The sequence below is a fragment of the Podarcis filfolensis genome (assembly GCF_964270895.1).
Source record: "Podarcis filfolensis genome assembly, chromosome: 4".
Classification (NCBI taxonomy): Eukaryota; Metazoa; Chordata; class Lepidosauria; order Squamata; family Lacertidae; genus Podarcis; species Podarcis filfolensis.
Genome location: NC_139607.1, coordinates 87,857,819 through 87,870,783, shown reverse-complemented (window position 1 = coordinate 87,870,783; position 12,965 = coordinate 87,857,819). Strand labels below are relative to the sequence as shown.

Sequence of the window (12,965 nt, the reverse complement as noted above, 5' to 3'; positions counted from 1 at the left end):
CCTGTGACCTGGCCCAGGAACTAAGTATTTATCACTACAAAAGACTGGCCAGGCTCCCCAGGCAATCCAATCAAGTAACCTGCCAGACAGGAGATAAACAATGACAGGAGAAAAACAACATTCAAATTTCTATTTTAGACCACCTTTTCTGTGATGTATGTATGATGTTTCTGGGGGTAGTCTTGATCTACAGGGTGGCAATTTCAAAAGTCTTTATATGGCCTTGCACGCCATTTTTCTGGGTTCCTCTTCCTCTCCTGCGGGTAAGGGGAGCACCCTGTTGCAACAGTTCAAGAAAGATCAAGCTTACTAGCTGCTTTGCTTCTCAATATTCTCTGGTTGGCCTCTGTTATTCTCTCCTACCAATAGGAAACCTATGTAAGGACTCTATATGGGCTCTTGGATACCCCATAAGGGAAAAGGGCAATTTTTGTTTACAACATCCCTGACCACTGGTCCTGCTAGCTAGGGATCATGGGAGTTGTAGGCCAAAAACATCTGGAGGGCCGAGGTTAAGCAAGCCTGCCATAGGGCTTTTAAAGTAGACCGTGAAAATGATGTCTTATATTTGCTTTCAGAGTCTTCAGATCCAATAGATTTTTCAGATGGACAAGCCTCCACAACTTGTGAACAGAAATCTGTACCTTCTGAAATTAACATTGCAAAATTTTAATTTCAATGGGTACAGAATGATGGCTGACTGTTGCAGGTTGGGGGCTTATTAGTCACTTTACACAAGTGCCTCAGAGTGGCTTGCAAATAACAGTAAAATATACGGCAAAATATATGGAAGACAACGTAATTAGAGGCGCAATATGAGGTGATCAAACCATCAAAGCAGGTCTTGTTTTAGATCATGCGTTTTATTAATACCAAAAGAAAATCAAGTTTTTGAAGGAAGATCCATCAAGTCCAGTATCTGGAAATCACAAACAGAAGGCACTGAGGCAACTGACCTCTCTTATTATTTGTGCTGAGCAACTGCTATTTAGAAACTGGAGTCACTTTCACACCATTCATTTAAACATGGCTTCCTGCAAAGAATCCTGGGAGCTGTTGTTTGTTAAGGGTGCTGAGAGATGTTAGGAGATACCTGTTCCTTTTCTCAGAGCTACAAATCTCAGAGTTCCCTGTGAAGTGGCATTGGCTGTTAAGCCACTCTGGGAATTGTAGCTTTGTGGAGCTCCTCCTGCTCTCCCTCTTTGGGAATCTTAAAAAGGCCAACCCTTCAGGCAACACCTTCAAATAGAGGACCGTCCTCTGTAAATTAGGACACATGCTCCATTCCTAGTGTTGATGGTACTGTTGATAAAGGATGCATTTCAGAATTGGAATTCCACCCCCCCCCCCATTACACAGAGGGCTACAAATTTGGCAAAAGTAACCAATCAATTAAGACACTCTATACAACTAAACGATCGAATAATAATAATAATAATAATAATAATAATAATAATAATAATATTTTATTTATATCCCGCCCTCCCCAGCTGGAGCTGGGCTCAGAGTGGCTAACAGCAATAAAAGTAACACAGCATTCTAAAATCAATTCAAAGTCAAATGGCAACCACTGGGCCAGAGTTCTACAAGGATCGGCAAAGGAGGGGGTCAGACTGTGCCTTGCAGAAAGATGTAAAGTCCCGCAGGGCCCTAGTCTCTTGTGGCAGAGCGTTCCACCAGATCGGGGCCACAGCCAAAAAAGCCCTGGCTCTGGTTGAGGCCAGCCTAACCTCTCTGTGGCCCAGGATCTCCAAGATGTTTTTATTTGAAGACTGTAAGGTCCTCCGTGGGACATATCAGGAGAGGCGGTCCCGTACGTACGAGGGTCCTAGGCCGTATAGGGCTTTAAAGGTTAAAACCAGCACCTTAAACCTGATCCTGTACTCCACCGGGAGCCAGCGCAGCTGGTATAGCACCGGGTGAATGTGATCCCGCGGTGAGGACCCCGTAAGGAGTCTCACCGCAGCATTCTGCACCCACTGAATTTCTGTAGCTGCAGCACCAATGAAAGGGCTTCAAAGGCTTCATGTTTTCCAAAAAGAGCCCAGCCATTGGATTAACAGGACTAGGAAAAAAGAAAGGTGTTGGAGGTTGTGCCACAATGGGAGAGGGCCCTTTGCTATGAGTATGGACTTCAACAACAACAACAACAACAACAACAAATCACACAACATGGAAGATGACCTCATTCAAAGAGCTAAGGATCCTTCAAGAAGGATCATGGGTAAAATACCAATGCAATCTGTCTCCCATTTGCTCAAAACTCTGTTCTGGCACAGGCAACTCTTTTACGCCTCTGGGGTAAGGAAATGACCACCCTGTCAGCTCGCACGATCTTACAGACGTCCCATCTGCGGGGAAGGACGTTGGCCTTAAATAGAAAGGCGGACAGATGCGAGACGGAGACGATGGTCAGCAGAGATACCAGCATGGTGAACAGCTTAAATGGGAACAGCTGGACGTAGGTCCCGTCCACCAGAGAGCATCCTGGGTAATGGATGACCGGGGGGATGTCCAGGGCAGGCTCCCCCGCCAAGAGGCGCAGGAGGAGGCCCAAGAAGAACCCGGCGGCGGAGCCGTAAGTGTTGGTGTTGCGAATGAAGAGGACGCAGCAGAGCTGGGGGAAGAGGAGAGCGTAGACGAGTTCTCCACTCAGGAACCAGAGGTCATAAATGGAATGGGAGTGAAAAGCTAGACCTGCAGACATCATCCCAAAGATCACCATGGACATTCTCATCGCCCATAACACTTCTTCCTCTGACGCCTGGAAATAAAGAAATAGGTGTTTTATTATTGGTTTAGGTGCTATTACATTTCTGTGGAGGTAACGCTCCGCTTGTGCTGAGGCACACCTTGCACCTGGCAGGCAACAGCGTGCCCAGGAGCCTTGCGCCCATGCTCCCTGAACTTGTGCCTCTTGGCTAGCAAACAGGGGGTTTCCCCTGACCGTTTGTCTTCTCACAGATTTGGTCACTCGACATAACGCTTGGCTGGAGCATGACCGGGGACGCAGATGTAATCAAGTATCGGGGAACATTTTAGGGAAACACCTGCTAACACGTGTACAGTGGTACCTTGGGTTAAGTACTTAATTCGTTCTGGAGGTCTGTACTTAACCTGAAACTGTTCTTAACCTGAAGCACCACTTTAGCTAATGGGGCCTCCTGCTGCCGGAGCATGATTTTTGTTCTTATCCTGAAGCAAAGTTCTTAACCTGAAGCACTATTTCTGGGTTAGCGGAGTCTGTAACCTGAAGCGTATGTAACCCGAGGTGCCAGTGTATTTGATAACGCTGGAAATGTGCTTAGATGGAAATACGTCATGTTCAGAGTGTTTTCACTACCGTTTCCAATTGTTGACTTCTGCTAATAAAAAGAGGCTCTGCGAAGCTTGCTCTTCAGCTTGCTCACACAACAGCTCCCTGTATCCAACCTCCTGCCGTCCTCCGTTATTCTTACAGCCGCCTCTCCTCCAACGAATTCAAGGTGGCGTGCATGACTCTCCTCCTCTCCATTTTACCCGTACAACAACCCTTTGAGGTAGGCTGGGGGCCGAGACGTGGCGACTGGCCCTCCCAGGTCTCCCAGGGAGCTTCATAGCTGAGTTCAGGTGGGCTGCTAGGTCCTAAACACAACTACAGTAAGCTGGGTAACTTTTACCAATATCACTTATTATTACAGTGGTACCTCAAGTTACAAACGCCTCAGGTTGCAAACGCTTCAGGTTACAAGCACTGCTAACCTGGAAGAGTTACCTCGAGTTGAGAACTTTGCCCCAGGATGAGAATGGAAATCGTGTGCCGGTGGCACAGCAGCAACAAGAGGCTTCATTAGCGAAAGCACGCCTCTCATTAAGAACAGTTTCAGGTTAAGAACAGATCTCCGGAACGAATTAAGTTTGTAACTAGAGGTACCACTGTATTATTATTTAAATTGTCTTTCTGGGATTTGGGGTGGCCTTGAACCCTGTTGTTACCAGTTCCTGGAAATTCCCAGGAATCCCTTAAATTAAGAATTTTATTTTGTTTTAAAAGAAAGGTCTCTGCGATATTCTTTCTGGTAAAGTCAACTGCTTACCACAAACCCCAAGAGCCATTTTAGCTAATGAGATAATGAGATGAGGAGCCTTGCAATATATTTTACGAAATGTTACGAATCTATTTCCTGTGATCATTCTGAGTGGTGTAACTCTGTGTAACTACTGGCTTCCTATCTTTAAATTTTATTATGTTCCACTGCATATTTCTGTTGTGGCCTTTCAAGTTTCTCTCTTCTTATAGAGAGAACCTAGATTTGGCCTTGCATTTAACATTCAGTTTCTTTCGTTTTTTAATACAAATATCATGGTGGGGCGGGGGGGACAATTGACAGCATCAGAGCAGACATGGAGAAAGGATTTAACCTTTTCCTCCCCAGGTGCGGGAAAATCATGCTTCTGTTTTGCATCGGGAGGAAATTCCTGCTTAATTTTCTTTAATTTTATTTCATAAAAATGTATGCACTGCTTGATTGTATTAAAAAAACCCTCAATGCAATTTATGAAAGGAATAAAACAATAAAACTGTTTGTAAAAACAGTTGCAAGCAACAATTAAATCAGTATAGAGATTTTAAACGCAGTGTAAGGTAGTCTTTGTGTGAGTATATTGTATTCAATTATGGGGTATCAGAGTTTTTAGGGGCTAACCAGGTTGGGATAGTTGGGATAGCAGGCTTGTTGGTTTTTGAATGTCTGATGTAGATTTTTTTTCAATTTCGTTATTCTGTATAGGACAATGACAATAAAGATTATCGTATCGTAAAATCCACGATAAACTAAAAACAGATTAAAATACAAATCAACATTCTACATATCTGGGTGGGCTTGTCAAAACAAAACAAATTTTTTAGCAGGCACCAAAAATAATATAGTGAAGACACTTGGATCCCCCACAGACCTCCCTCCACCCGCTGGTGTCGATATTATTTGCAACAACTCACATTTTTCCTGAAGACTTTCCTGTATATGTTGTGAGCAAACAAGGTACCAGCAGAGAGCAAAGCAGAATCGCCAGAAGACATCACGGCAGCAGCCAGGGCGCCCAAGCCACCAAGGGCGACATACGTTGGGCACAGATGGTAGAGAACCAGTGGGAGAATAAGGGCAGACTCTCCTCTGTCGTTGGGACTGGGGAGGCCATAGGCAGTCTGATTCCAGTCTTAGAAAGGAAACAGAGAAGCGTCATGTATGTTAAAAGGTTTGAACATATTTCAGGATGAGGGTTAACGCATGCAAAGGAACAGGAAGTCTTCCCTATCACTTTTTCCAACGGGTAGAGTAGGCTAGGCTAGGAACAGCATATCGTTGAACGAAATTGGCTGTCCCTAAAATTCATCACACCCAAGGCGGCAACTTATTTCTCCCCAGAAGAGTCAGGGAGGATTCGCGATCCTCTGGGTGGTGTTATGGAGCGTGCTAATCTTACCTGTGGAAGCAGCGACAGCCCCAATGATAACAGAAGGGATGGCCATGATGAAGCACCCCAGTCCAGAAAAATAGGAGATGAGCCTTCCTTCGTTTGGAGAAGAAGCCGAGAGAACGCGCTGGAAATAGATTTGCCACGGGATACTCCCAAGAACCTGGAAGAGAAGCAGAAGGTTATGAACATATCGGTCAGCCTCCCACCACATACAGGCAGCCCCAAAGTCGCTTCAGGCAATCCAATCCAAGTGCTGTTAGGCCTTGTGGCCTTCCGTTCCAACTGAGTCTTGTTTGAGCGACGAAGGGCTCACTCCCAATTTTGCTGTGGTTCCAAGTGGTTTCCCTCTTGCCTTGTTTCTTCGAAGGGAAAACCCTTAGGAATCTATTCAGCAATAGATCAGAACAAATGGCAATCTCATACCCTCCAACATTCCTGAGGTGAAAGTAGGGACATTTCTGACTCCCCAACAACTGACCCTTCCTGACACCCCCCCCCATTTTTGGGTCTGTTCCCCCTGCAAAGCATTTCCTATCAGAAGAAGGGCAAGTGCTACCACCACTTCACAAACACAACACAAACAACCATCCACCGTCCTGAGGGGGAAAAACCCTTAATCCCGATTTTATTTACAAAAAGAAAACCGCAGAAATAAATGTTAGAAAGGGGCAATACTAGCCCGAGGGCCAAATATTTAATTCCCTCACTCACTGTGGACCAAACTTGAGCAGAGAGCAGGGCAGTTCAAAGTTATCAGCGTAGCCAGTAATGTGGGCATTACAGGAAGCCACTTGGAAATCCATTCTCAGATGTGGTAAAGGGACCCCTGACCATTAGGTCCAGTCGTGACCGACTCTGGGGTTGCGGCGCTCATCTCGTTTATTGGCCGAGGGAGCCAGCGTACAGCTTCCAGGTCATGTGGCCAGCATGACTAAGCCGCTTCTGGCGAACCAGAGCAGCACACGGAAACGCTGTTTACCTTCCCGCTGGAGCAGTACCTATTTATCTACTTGCACTTTGATGTGCTTTTGAACTGCTAGGTTGGCAGGAGCAGGGACCGAGCAACGGGAGCTCACCCTGTCACGGGGCTTCGAACCACCAACCTTCTGATCGGCAAGTCCTAGGCTCTGTGGTTTAACCCACAGATGGGACTCAGATTCAAATTGCACCTGTGAAGGGGTGTTTTTCCTCTGCAGACATGGTATACATTTCCCCAGCTCATCCAATACAGCTATTTCTACGGTCTGGCCAGAATGAAATAAAAACAGCAAGCGCCACCAGCTTACCCTCCATCTGCCTTAGGAGCAGTTCTTACCAAATATAAGAAGTCATCGAGCCACCTTCCAAGGTACTGCACTTCCATTTTTCCAATCCAAGATGCTTGGAAGACGTCGTGCCCAGCAGTGTAGGAAATGCTTTTCGTTGCAGGGTTCATGAGGGCGAAGGGGATACAAACCCACTTGAGGTAAAAAGAGAAACATCAGAATTATTTCCCCACCAGGTTCCCACAAGGACACCAGCCTTGAGTTCTGGTTTGCAAAATATGCTACCCACAAGTGAAAAGAGGAAAGTAAAATAAAATACCCAGCCCTGCTCACCAAAATCCATCAAACAGAGGACATAGGTGAGTGATGGGTCGATAGCTGCTCACCCACAGACAATATTTGATTTACTAGCAGCTGGTTGCTGATGATTACTATAGAGAACTGGCTCCAGTGTGCTTATAGAAGCTCCTGCTCGCACCTGAAGCTCCAGCTCCACACATGTAGAGAGAGCGCTCATTCACTTTCATGGTGCTCAGATTCACTGCAGGCAAAGATTATCCCCAGACTCATAATTTTGTCCTAGCATTTTGTACCCATCACAGCCTCGCAGAGACTGAGACCAAGCCCCATGTGTGTAGAATATGGTTATGGGTTTTTTTTTTTAAAAATCACACCAACATTTCAAGTGAGTAGTAAAATAACAATATTGGGACTTACCAGGCTGACTGTTATAAAGACCAGCTGTATTACATCTGTATATGCAACCGAGTACAGGCCACCTAATAAAGTATAGATTATAACCGTGCATGCAGAGATAATAATGACTAAAATACCATGGATATCCAAAATGACCTGCATGGTTGCACCTGTGGAAAAAAGGACAACGTTAAGCTACAGCATGAAATTTAATGCTACATGATTTCCCTTACATCGTTATATTAGTGTGCAACACAAGTGACAGAATTGCTCCTTAAGAGATAACAAGCATTAACATAGGGAGAGATATTCTTCTAGACTAGATGTTTTCCCCCCAACCAGATGCCCTCCAGTTGTTACTAGTCTGCAGTTCCAATCATTGGACTGTGATCATTGACCACACCATCTGGGGCTGATGGCCTTTGAACACCAAAACATCTGGAGTGCCAGAGGTTGGGAAAGGCTGCTCTAGACATTATGAACATTCCCAGATGTGGAGTTCAGTTCTGATTATTCCTCAGGGCAGGTATGAAGTAGGGTTGTGGCAGGACAAGGCTGAGGAGGGGTTGTGGCCTGGGGAGAATGCCAAGAGCCAGAGAGAGAGAGAGAGATCTAGAGGGCCACATTGGGCTGCCTGGTCTGAGGTTCCCCATCCGATTTAGGGCAAATCACTCCATCTACTTTTCCCTAGCCGTAGACATTTGAATTGGATGAAGTGGAAATGTGGGCTGCAGCGACTCATGGGCCGTATTTAAAGCAGTTCCTACTTTACTGAAACAAGCCTTCAGTCCTTAAGACAAGCAAGAGATGTTTAGTTACCTAAGGAAGCAAGAATAGCTGCAAACCAGAATATGTCCCCTATCAACGATGGAATAAACATGAGGCTTGCCATCACATTCCCATATGTTTCTTGGAGTGGATCCATCATTGTCACGTACTTCTTCGATCTCATTGGATTGACAAAGAAGAGCCCACCTGTTAAAAAGCAGTTGTATTGCAATTATTATTGTCATCGGGGCGGAAGCAATGTTTTTAGATACCCAAAATTTCCCCTGAGGAGCTAAAAGTGGCAGACATGGTTCCTCTTTCCCATTTTATCCTTAACAACAATCCTGTAGTCTGAGAGGAGGTGACTGGTCTGAGATCACCTAGCAAGTTCCATAGCTGAGTGGAGGTTTGAACCGGGGTCTCCTCACTCCTGGACCAGCACTCTGACCTGGGAATAGTCATCACAGTGACCTTCAGAGATGGCTGGATGGCAACCTGCTGGGTTGCTAGGTCATGTGACTGAGCTGAAAGGAGTTTGAAATAGGGGGTGTCTTCTCCTCTGCCCTGCCTCTGCCACACCCTTGGAGCACCCCTTTTTGGGTATTTTCCTGGCTTCGGCTTCACAGGATCAGAAATGGAGGGTTTGCACTGAAGTATTTATGGCTGACCCAAGATAGGGAAATTTAGTCCAGATTCAGCCCAAGATCCACCTATCCAGAAACCCCCTCATCCCAGCGGCTCTTGTGTTTGGATTGCTCCTTGAGAGACTTTTTGTATGTGCGACAAGGGCAATTTGTGAGGAAACAATGTGAACCAAAGTCAGACTTCTGCATTCCCCTTGGATGAGGCTCTCATCATTTCCAGTACTGATTTTTATTGGATGGAATACAGTGGTACCTCAGGTTACATACGCTTCAGGTTACAGACGCTTCAGGTTACAGACTCCGCTAACCCAGAAAGAGTACCTCAGGTTAAGAACTTTACCTCAGGATGAGAACAGAAATCATGTGGCAGCAGCGGGAGGCCCCATTAGCTAAAGTGGTGCTTCAGGTTAAGAACAGTTTCAGGTTAAGAACGGACCTCTGGAACGAATTAAGTACTTAACCCGAGGTACCACTGTAGTTATATATTTAAGCTGTTTTGAAAACTTTACCAATAAGGAGAGACAGAGCAAATCCTGCTGGGGCTTGGACCCACATGAGTCCTCTTGAAGGCAGGTAGACAATTTCAGCAGTGCCATTGATATATGCTCCTCCAACCCACGTGGCTGAAAGAAAGCAGGAAGAACACACTTAAACTTGGACATTCGCTCAAAATGGACATCCCAGCTAAAAATAAATGCTTTGCTGTGCTGCCTTTAGCTCCAATTCCTATAAGCCCCTGAATAAGGGAAGGACCATGTCTCAGTGATAGAATATTTACATTGCACTTAGGACATCTCAGGTCTCAATCCCTGGCAATGAAAACCTCTTTTGCAATACTTTCTCTTTCAGACTGACGAGAGGTTTTATTTATTGATTGACTTTGGAAAAGAAGTGGCATACATAGCACCTTTGGTTGGTTGGACGATATTAGGATCAAAATATTTTAAAATTAAGGAAACTCTTGACACAATTAAGTTAGTTAGAAAGATATGGAATATAATGCCAAATAAAAAACCAGATTTGATCCACGCTAAATTAACTTTGTGGGGGAATCCCATTTTTAAAATTGGGTAAAAGATGGCATGTATGGAAAAATTGGATGGAAACGGCATAATGACTTGGGTTCAAGTGATAGATGAGGAAGACGAATTTTATACGTTAAGTGTTTTAAGAGATAATTACCACCCATCAGATGCATTCCAATAGCAATATCTGCAGCTACAATGTCTTGTAACAAAGAACAACATCCCCATCTCTCCCCCCTTCTATTTTCCCCCAATCACAAGAGGTCCATGACAAAAACGTCTCTCGCTACATGTAAACAAACTGTGAAAAAGACTCTATGAATTGAAAGTGCAGACAAAAGATGTACCATATTTTTCTGTCTATAAGACGCCCCCATATAGAAGATGCCCCCTATTTTGGGGGACTCAGATTTAAGAAAATGGGGGGAGATGGGCCCCATGTATAAGACGCCCCCTAATTTTTGACATTATTTTTTAGGGGTGAAAACTAGTCTTATACATGGAAAAATATGGTACTTTCCCCTGTTTGTTTGTTTTGTAGCACAATAAAATCTTTAATAAAAACTAATTAAAATAAAAACCAGTGTTTGCATTGGCTGCTTTTTCAGCCTCTGAGACATCAGAGGTATTAGAACAGTTGTCCAAATCTTTTGAAACAAAAAAAACGGCAATTACTTTTTATAGATATTTGTTATTAATAAATAAGTTTGATATGCAGACTATAAGAAACAACTGGAAAAAAGATTTGGTTGTTCCTGTAGACCAGGTAGACAGTGTGACAGTGTTTTAGCTTCCATAGCAAAGGCATGGATGGATCTTAAACTAAGGCTTACACAACAGAAAATAATATTTAGAATCTATTGGACTCCATTAGTTTTGCATAGAAAAGGACTGTCGAATGCAGCTCCTTGTTGGAGGATAATGCCTCTTGGAAACATAGTATTCTTACAGTGTCCTATTCCCACTAAGTTTTGGGTGAAAGTGTTGAACTGTGTAAATACAACTGTATGGAAAAACTTAAAATATTCAGAGGGAAATATTCTTTTGAATTATACACTTATTATATGGAAGTTGACAAGTGGACAGACAACAAAAATGGATTCTATGTGTTCTAAGTATGCCCAAAAGACTGATATTGATGAACTGGAAAAACAAAAATCTGGCCCTCTTTAATCAATGGATTGAAGACTTGACAGCACTCACAACATATGAACGGATTGCTTATAGATGCAGGCTTTGTTTGGATAAATATATTGATATTTGGAACAAGTGTATACAGAATATAGCAGGTTATTAATAATCATATATGCATATAAGATATATATATATAATTTTGTATAACTGAAAAACTTTAAAATATTAATTAATAAAAAAAAACTTTGGAAAAGAAGTGCTTTAAAATAAAATAAAAACTGCTATATTAGTCTATATTGCACCTTCTTCTTTCTTTTTCCCCACTTTATTTTGTATAACTGGAGAAAAAACTTTAAAATATAAATAAATAAATAACCTTGGGAAAGAAGTGCTTTAAAATCAATCTGCTGCAAAAAAAAACTTCTAGACCTAAGACTCAGATGCAGTAGTTCAGTGGTAGAATACTCCCTTTGCATTCAAAAGGTCTCATGTTTCATCTCCAACATCTCCCCATTAATGCTGGGAAAGACCACGGACACAAAAACGTACACACAAACACGAAAACTCTGACTTTCCCCTTCTGAATTTTGGCATAACCACCCAGCCACATTTCTGGACCCTGCCTAGATATCAGGTTAGTTCCTTTTAAAAACTGGCAATCCTGTGTCATTACAAAGCCCATCTATAACATCATGATGCCTCACACCATGAGTCATTAGAATTGTAAGTTGGAAGGGACCCCAAAGATCTTATAATCCAACCCCTGGCAATGCAGGAATCTCAACTAAAGCATCCATGACAGATGGCCATCCAACCTCTGCTTAGAAACCTCCAAGGAAGGAGAGTCCACAACCTCCTTGGTTTTTGGGAAATTGGTACTTACCGGTAGCAGTGAACAGTCCAAGGCAAAACCCCATTTTCCTGTTTCCCACCATGGCCACTTCACTGGGCTTCCTGCTTTTCAGCTTCTTGGCTTTCCAGGAAGCCCATATTCCAGTTGCTAAAGTAACAACATAAAAGGCAACTAGGGCCACCAAGCCGCTTGTGCTCAAAGCCATCTCCTCCAGCTATCAGGAGCTGTGAGTTTCCGGCAGTGGAGCCAAGTTCAAGCAGCAAAACGCCTGTGTCTTGTCGGACGAACCTTCTGCAAACTCTTCCACTGGCGAACTGTTGCTATCTGAAGGACTAACTTGGGGTGTGCACAAAGTGGGAGCAGAGCAGTTTATGACGTTGGAATAGGACCCCGCCTATCTCTCTCTCAACAGACTAAACAATCTCTGCTTGTGTGTCCTTAAATACCAGGGGAAAATGAGAGATTAATGGAACAAACAAAAAAGATCCAGCATTGTGGATACCAAGTGAAGTCTTGGAGCAGTGGTTCTTAAAGGGCATTGCACATCACACTGGATGGCAAGCGTGGCAGGAAGATTCAAGGACAATCGGAGAAACTTTTAAACATGTCAGTGTACAGCACAGAATACTATCAAGTTCAGAAAAGAGAAATGTTTCTTTGAGTTGATGAAGAGATGTGAGTGTCTCAGAATAGACCTAACATACCGTATTTTGGGGACTCCAAATTAAGAAAATGGGGGGGGGGGGAGATTGCCCAGAGTTGTTGAGCTTTTTTTTGGGGGGGGTGCTCTGAAGAAAACCGCTCACCCGCAGGACCGCCACAGCCAATCGCCCACACATCAACAAAGCCACCAATCTTTGGCACGCAAGCAGAAAGCAAGCGCCAATCGCCCGCCCTATTGCCGCAGCAGCCACTAGCCTGCAGAACTTGCCGCACTGGCCAATCACCAGCAAATATGCCGCTGACAATCTCCTGCTCATGGCAGCCACCAAATGCCCATCCCCCCTCTCCACTACCCATGTATAAGACGACCCAAAATTTTTAGCATAATTTTAAACTAAAATAACGTCATCTTATACACGGAAAAATACGGTAAATGAAATTACCTGGCAAAAGCAAGCTC

The 12,965-nt window shown here is 43.9% G+C and overlaps 1 protein-coding gene across 1 annotated transcript; it reads right to left on the bottom strand.

The window, feature by feature from the left end:
- Nucleotides 1–2,043: 2,043 nt before the first annotated feature.
- Nucleotides 2,044–12,047, bottom strand: LOC310760780 (high-affinity choline transporter 1-like; the record flags this gene model as incomplete). The annotated part of the gene is made up of 8 exons (XM_083609941.1): nt 2,044–2,764; nt 4,979–5,196; nt 5,464–5,617; nt 6,773–6,916; nt 7,440–7,588; nt 8,238–8,393; nt 9,340–9,453; nt 11,873–12,047. The coding sequence occupies 8 exons, from the start codon at nt 12,045–12,047 to the stop codon at nt 2,258–2,260; spliced, it is 1,617 nt and encodes a 538-aa protein (XP_083466067.1). The 3' UTR covers nt 2,044–2,257.
- Nucleotides 12,048–12,965: the final 918 nt, after the last annotated feature.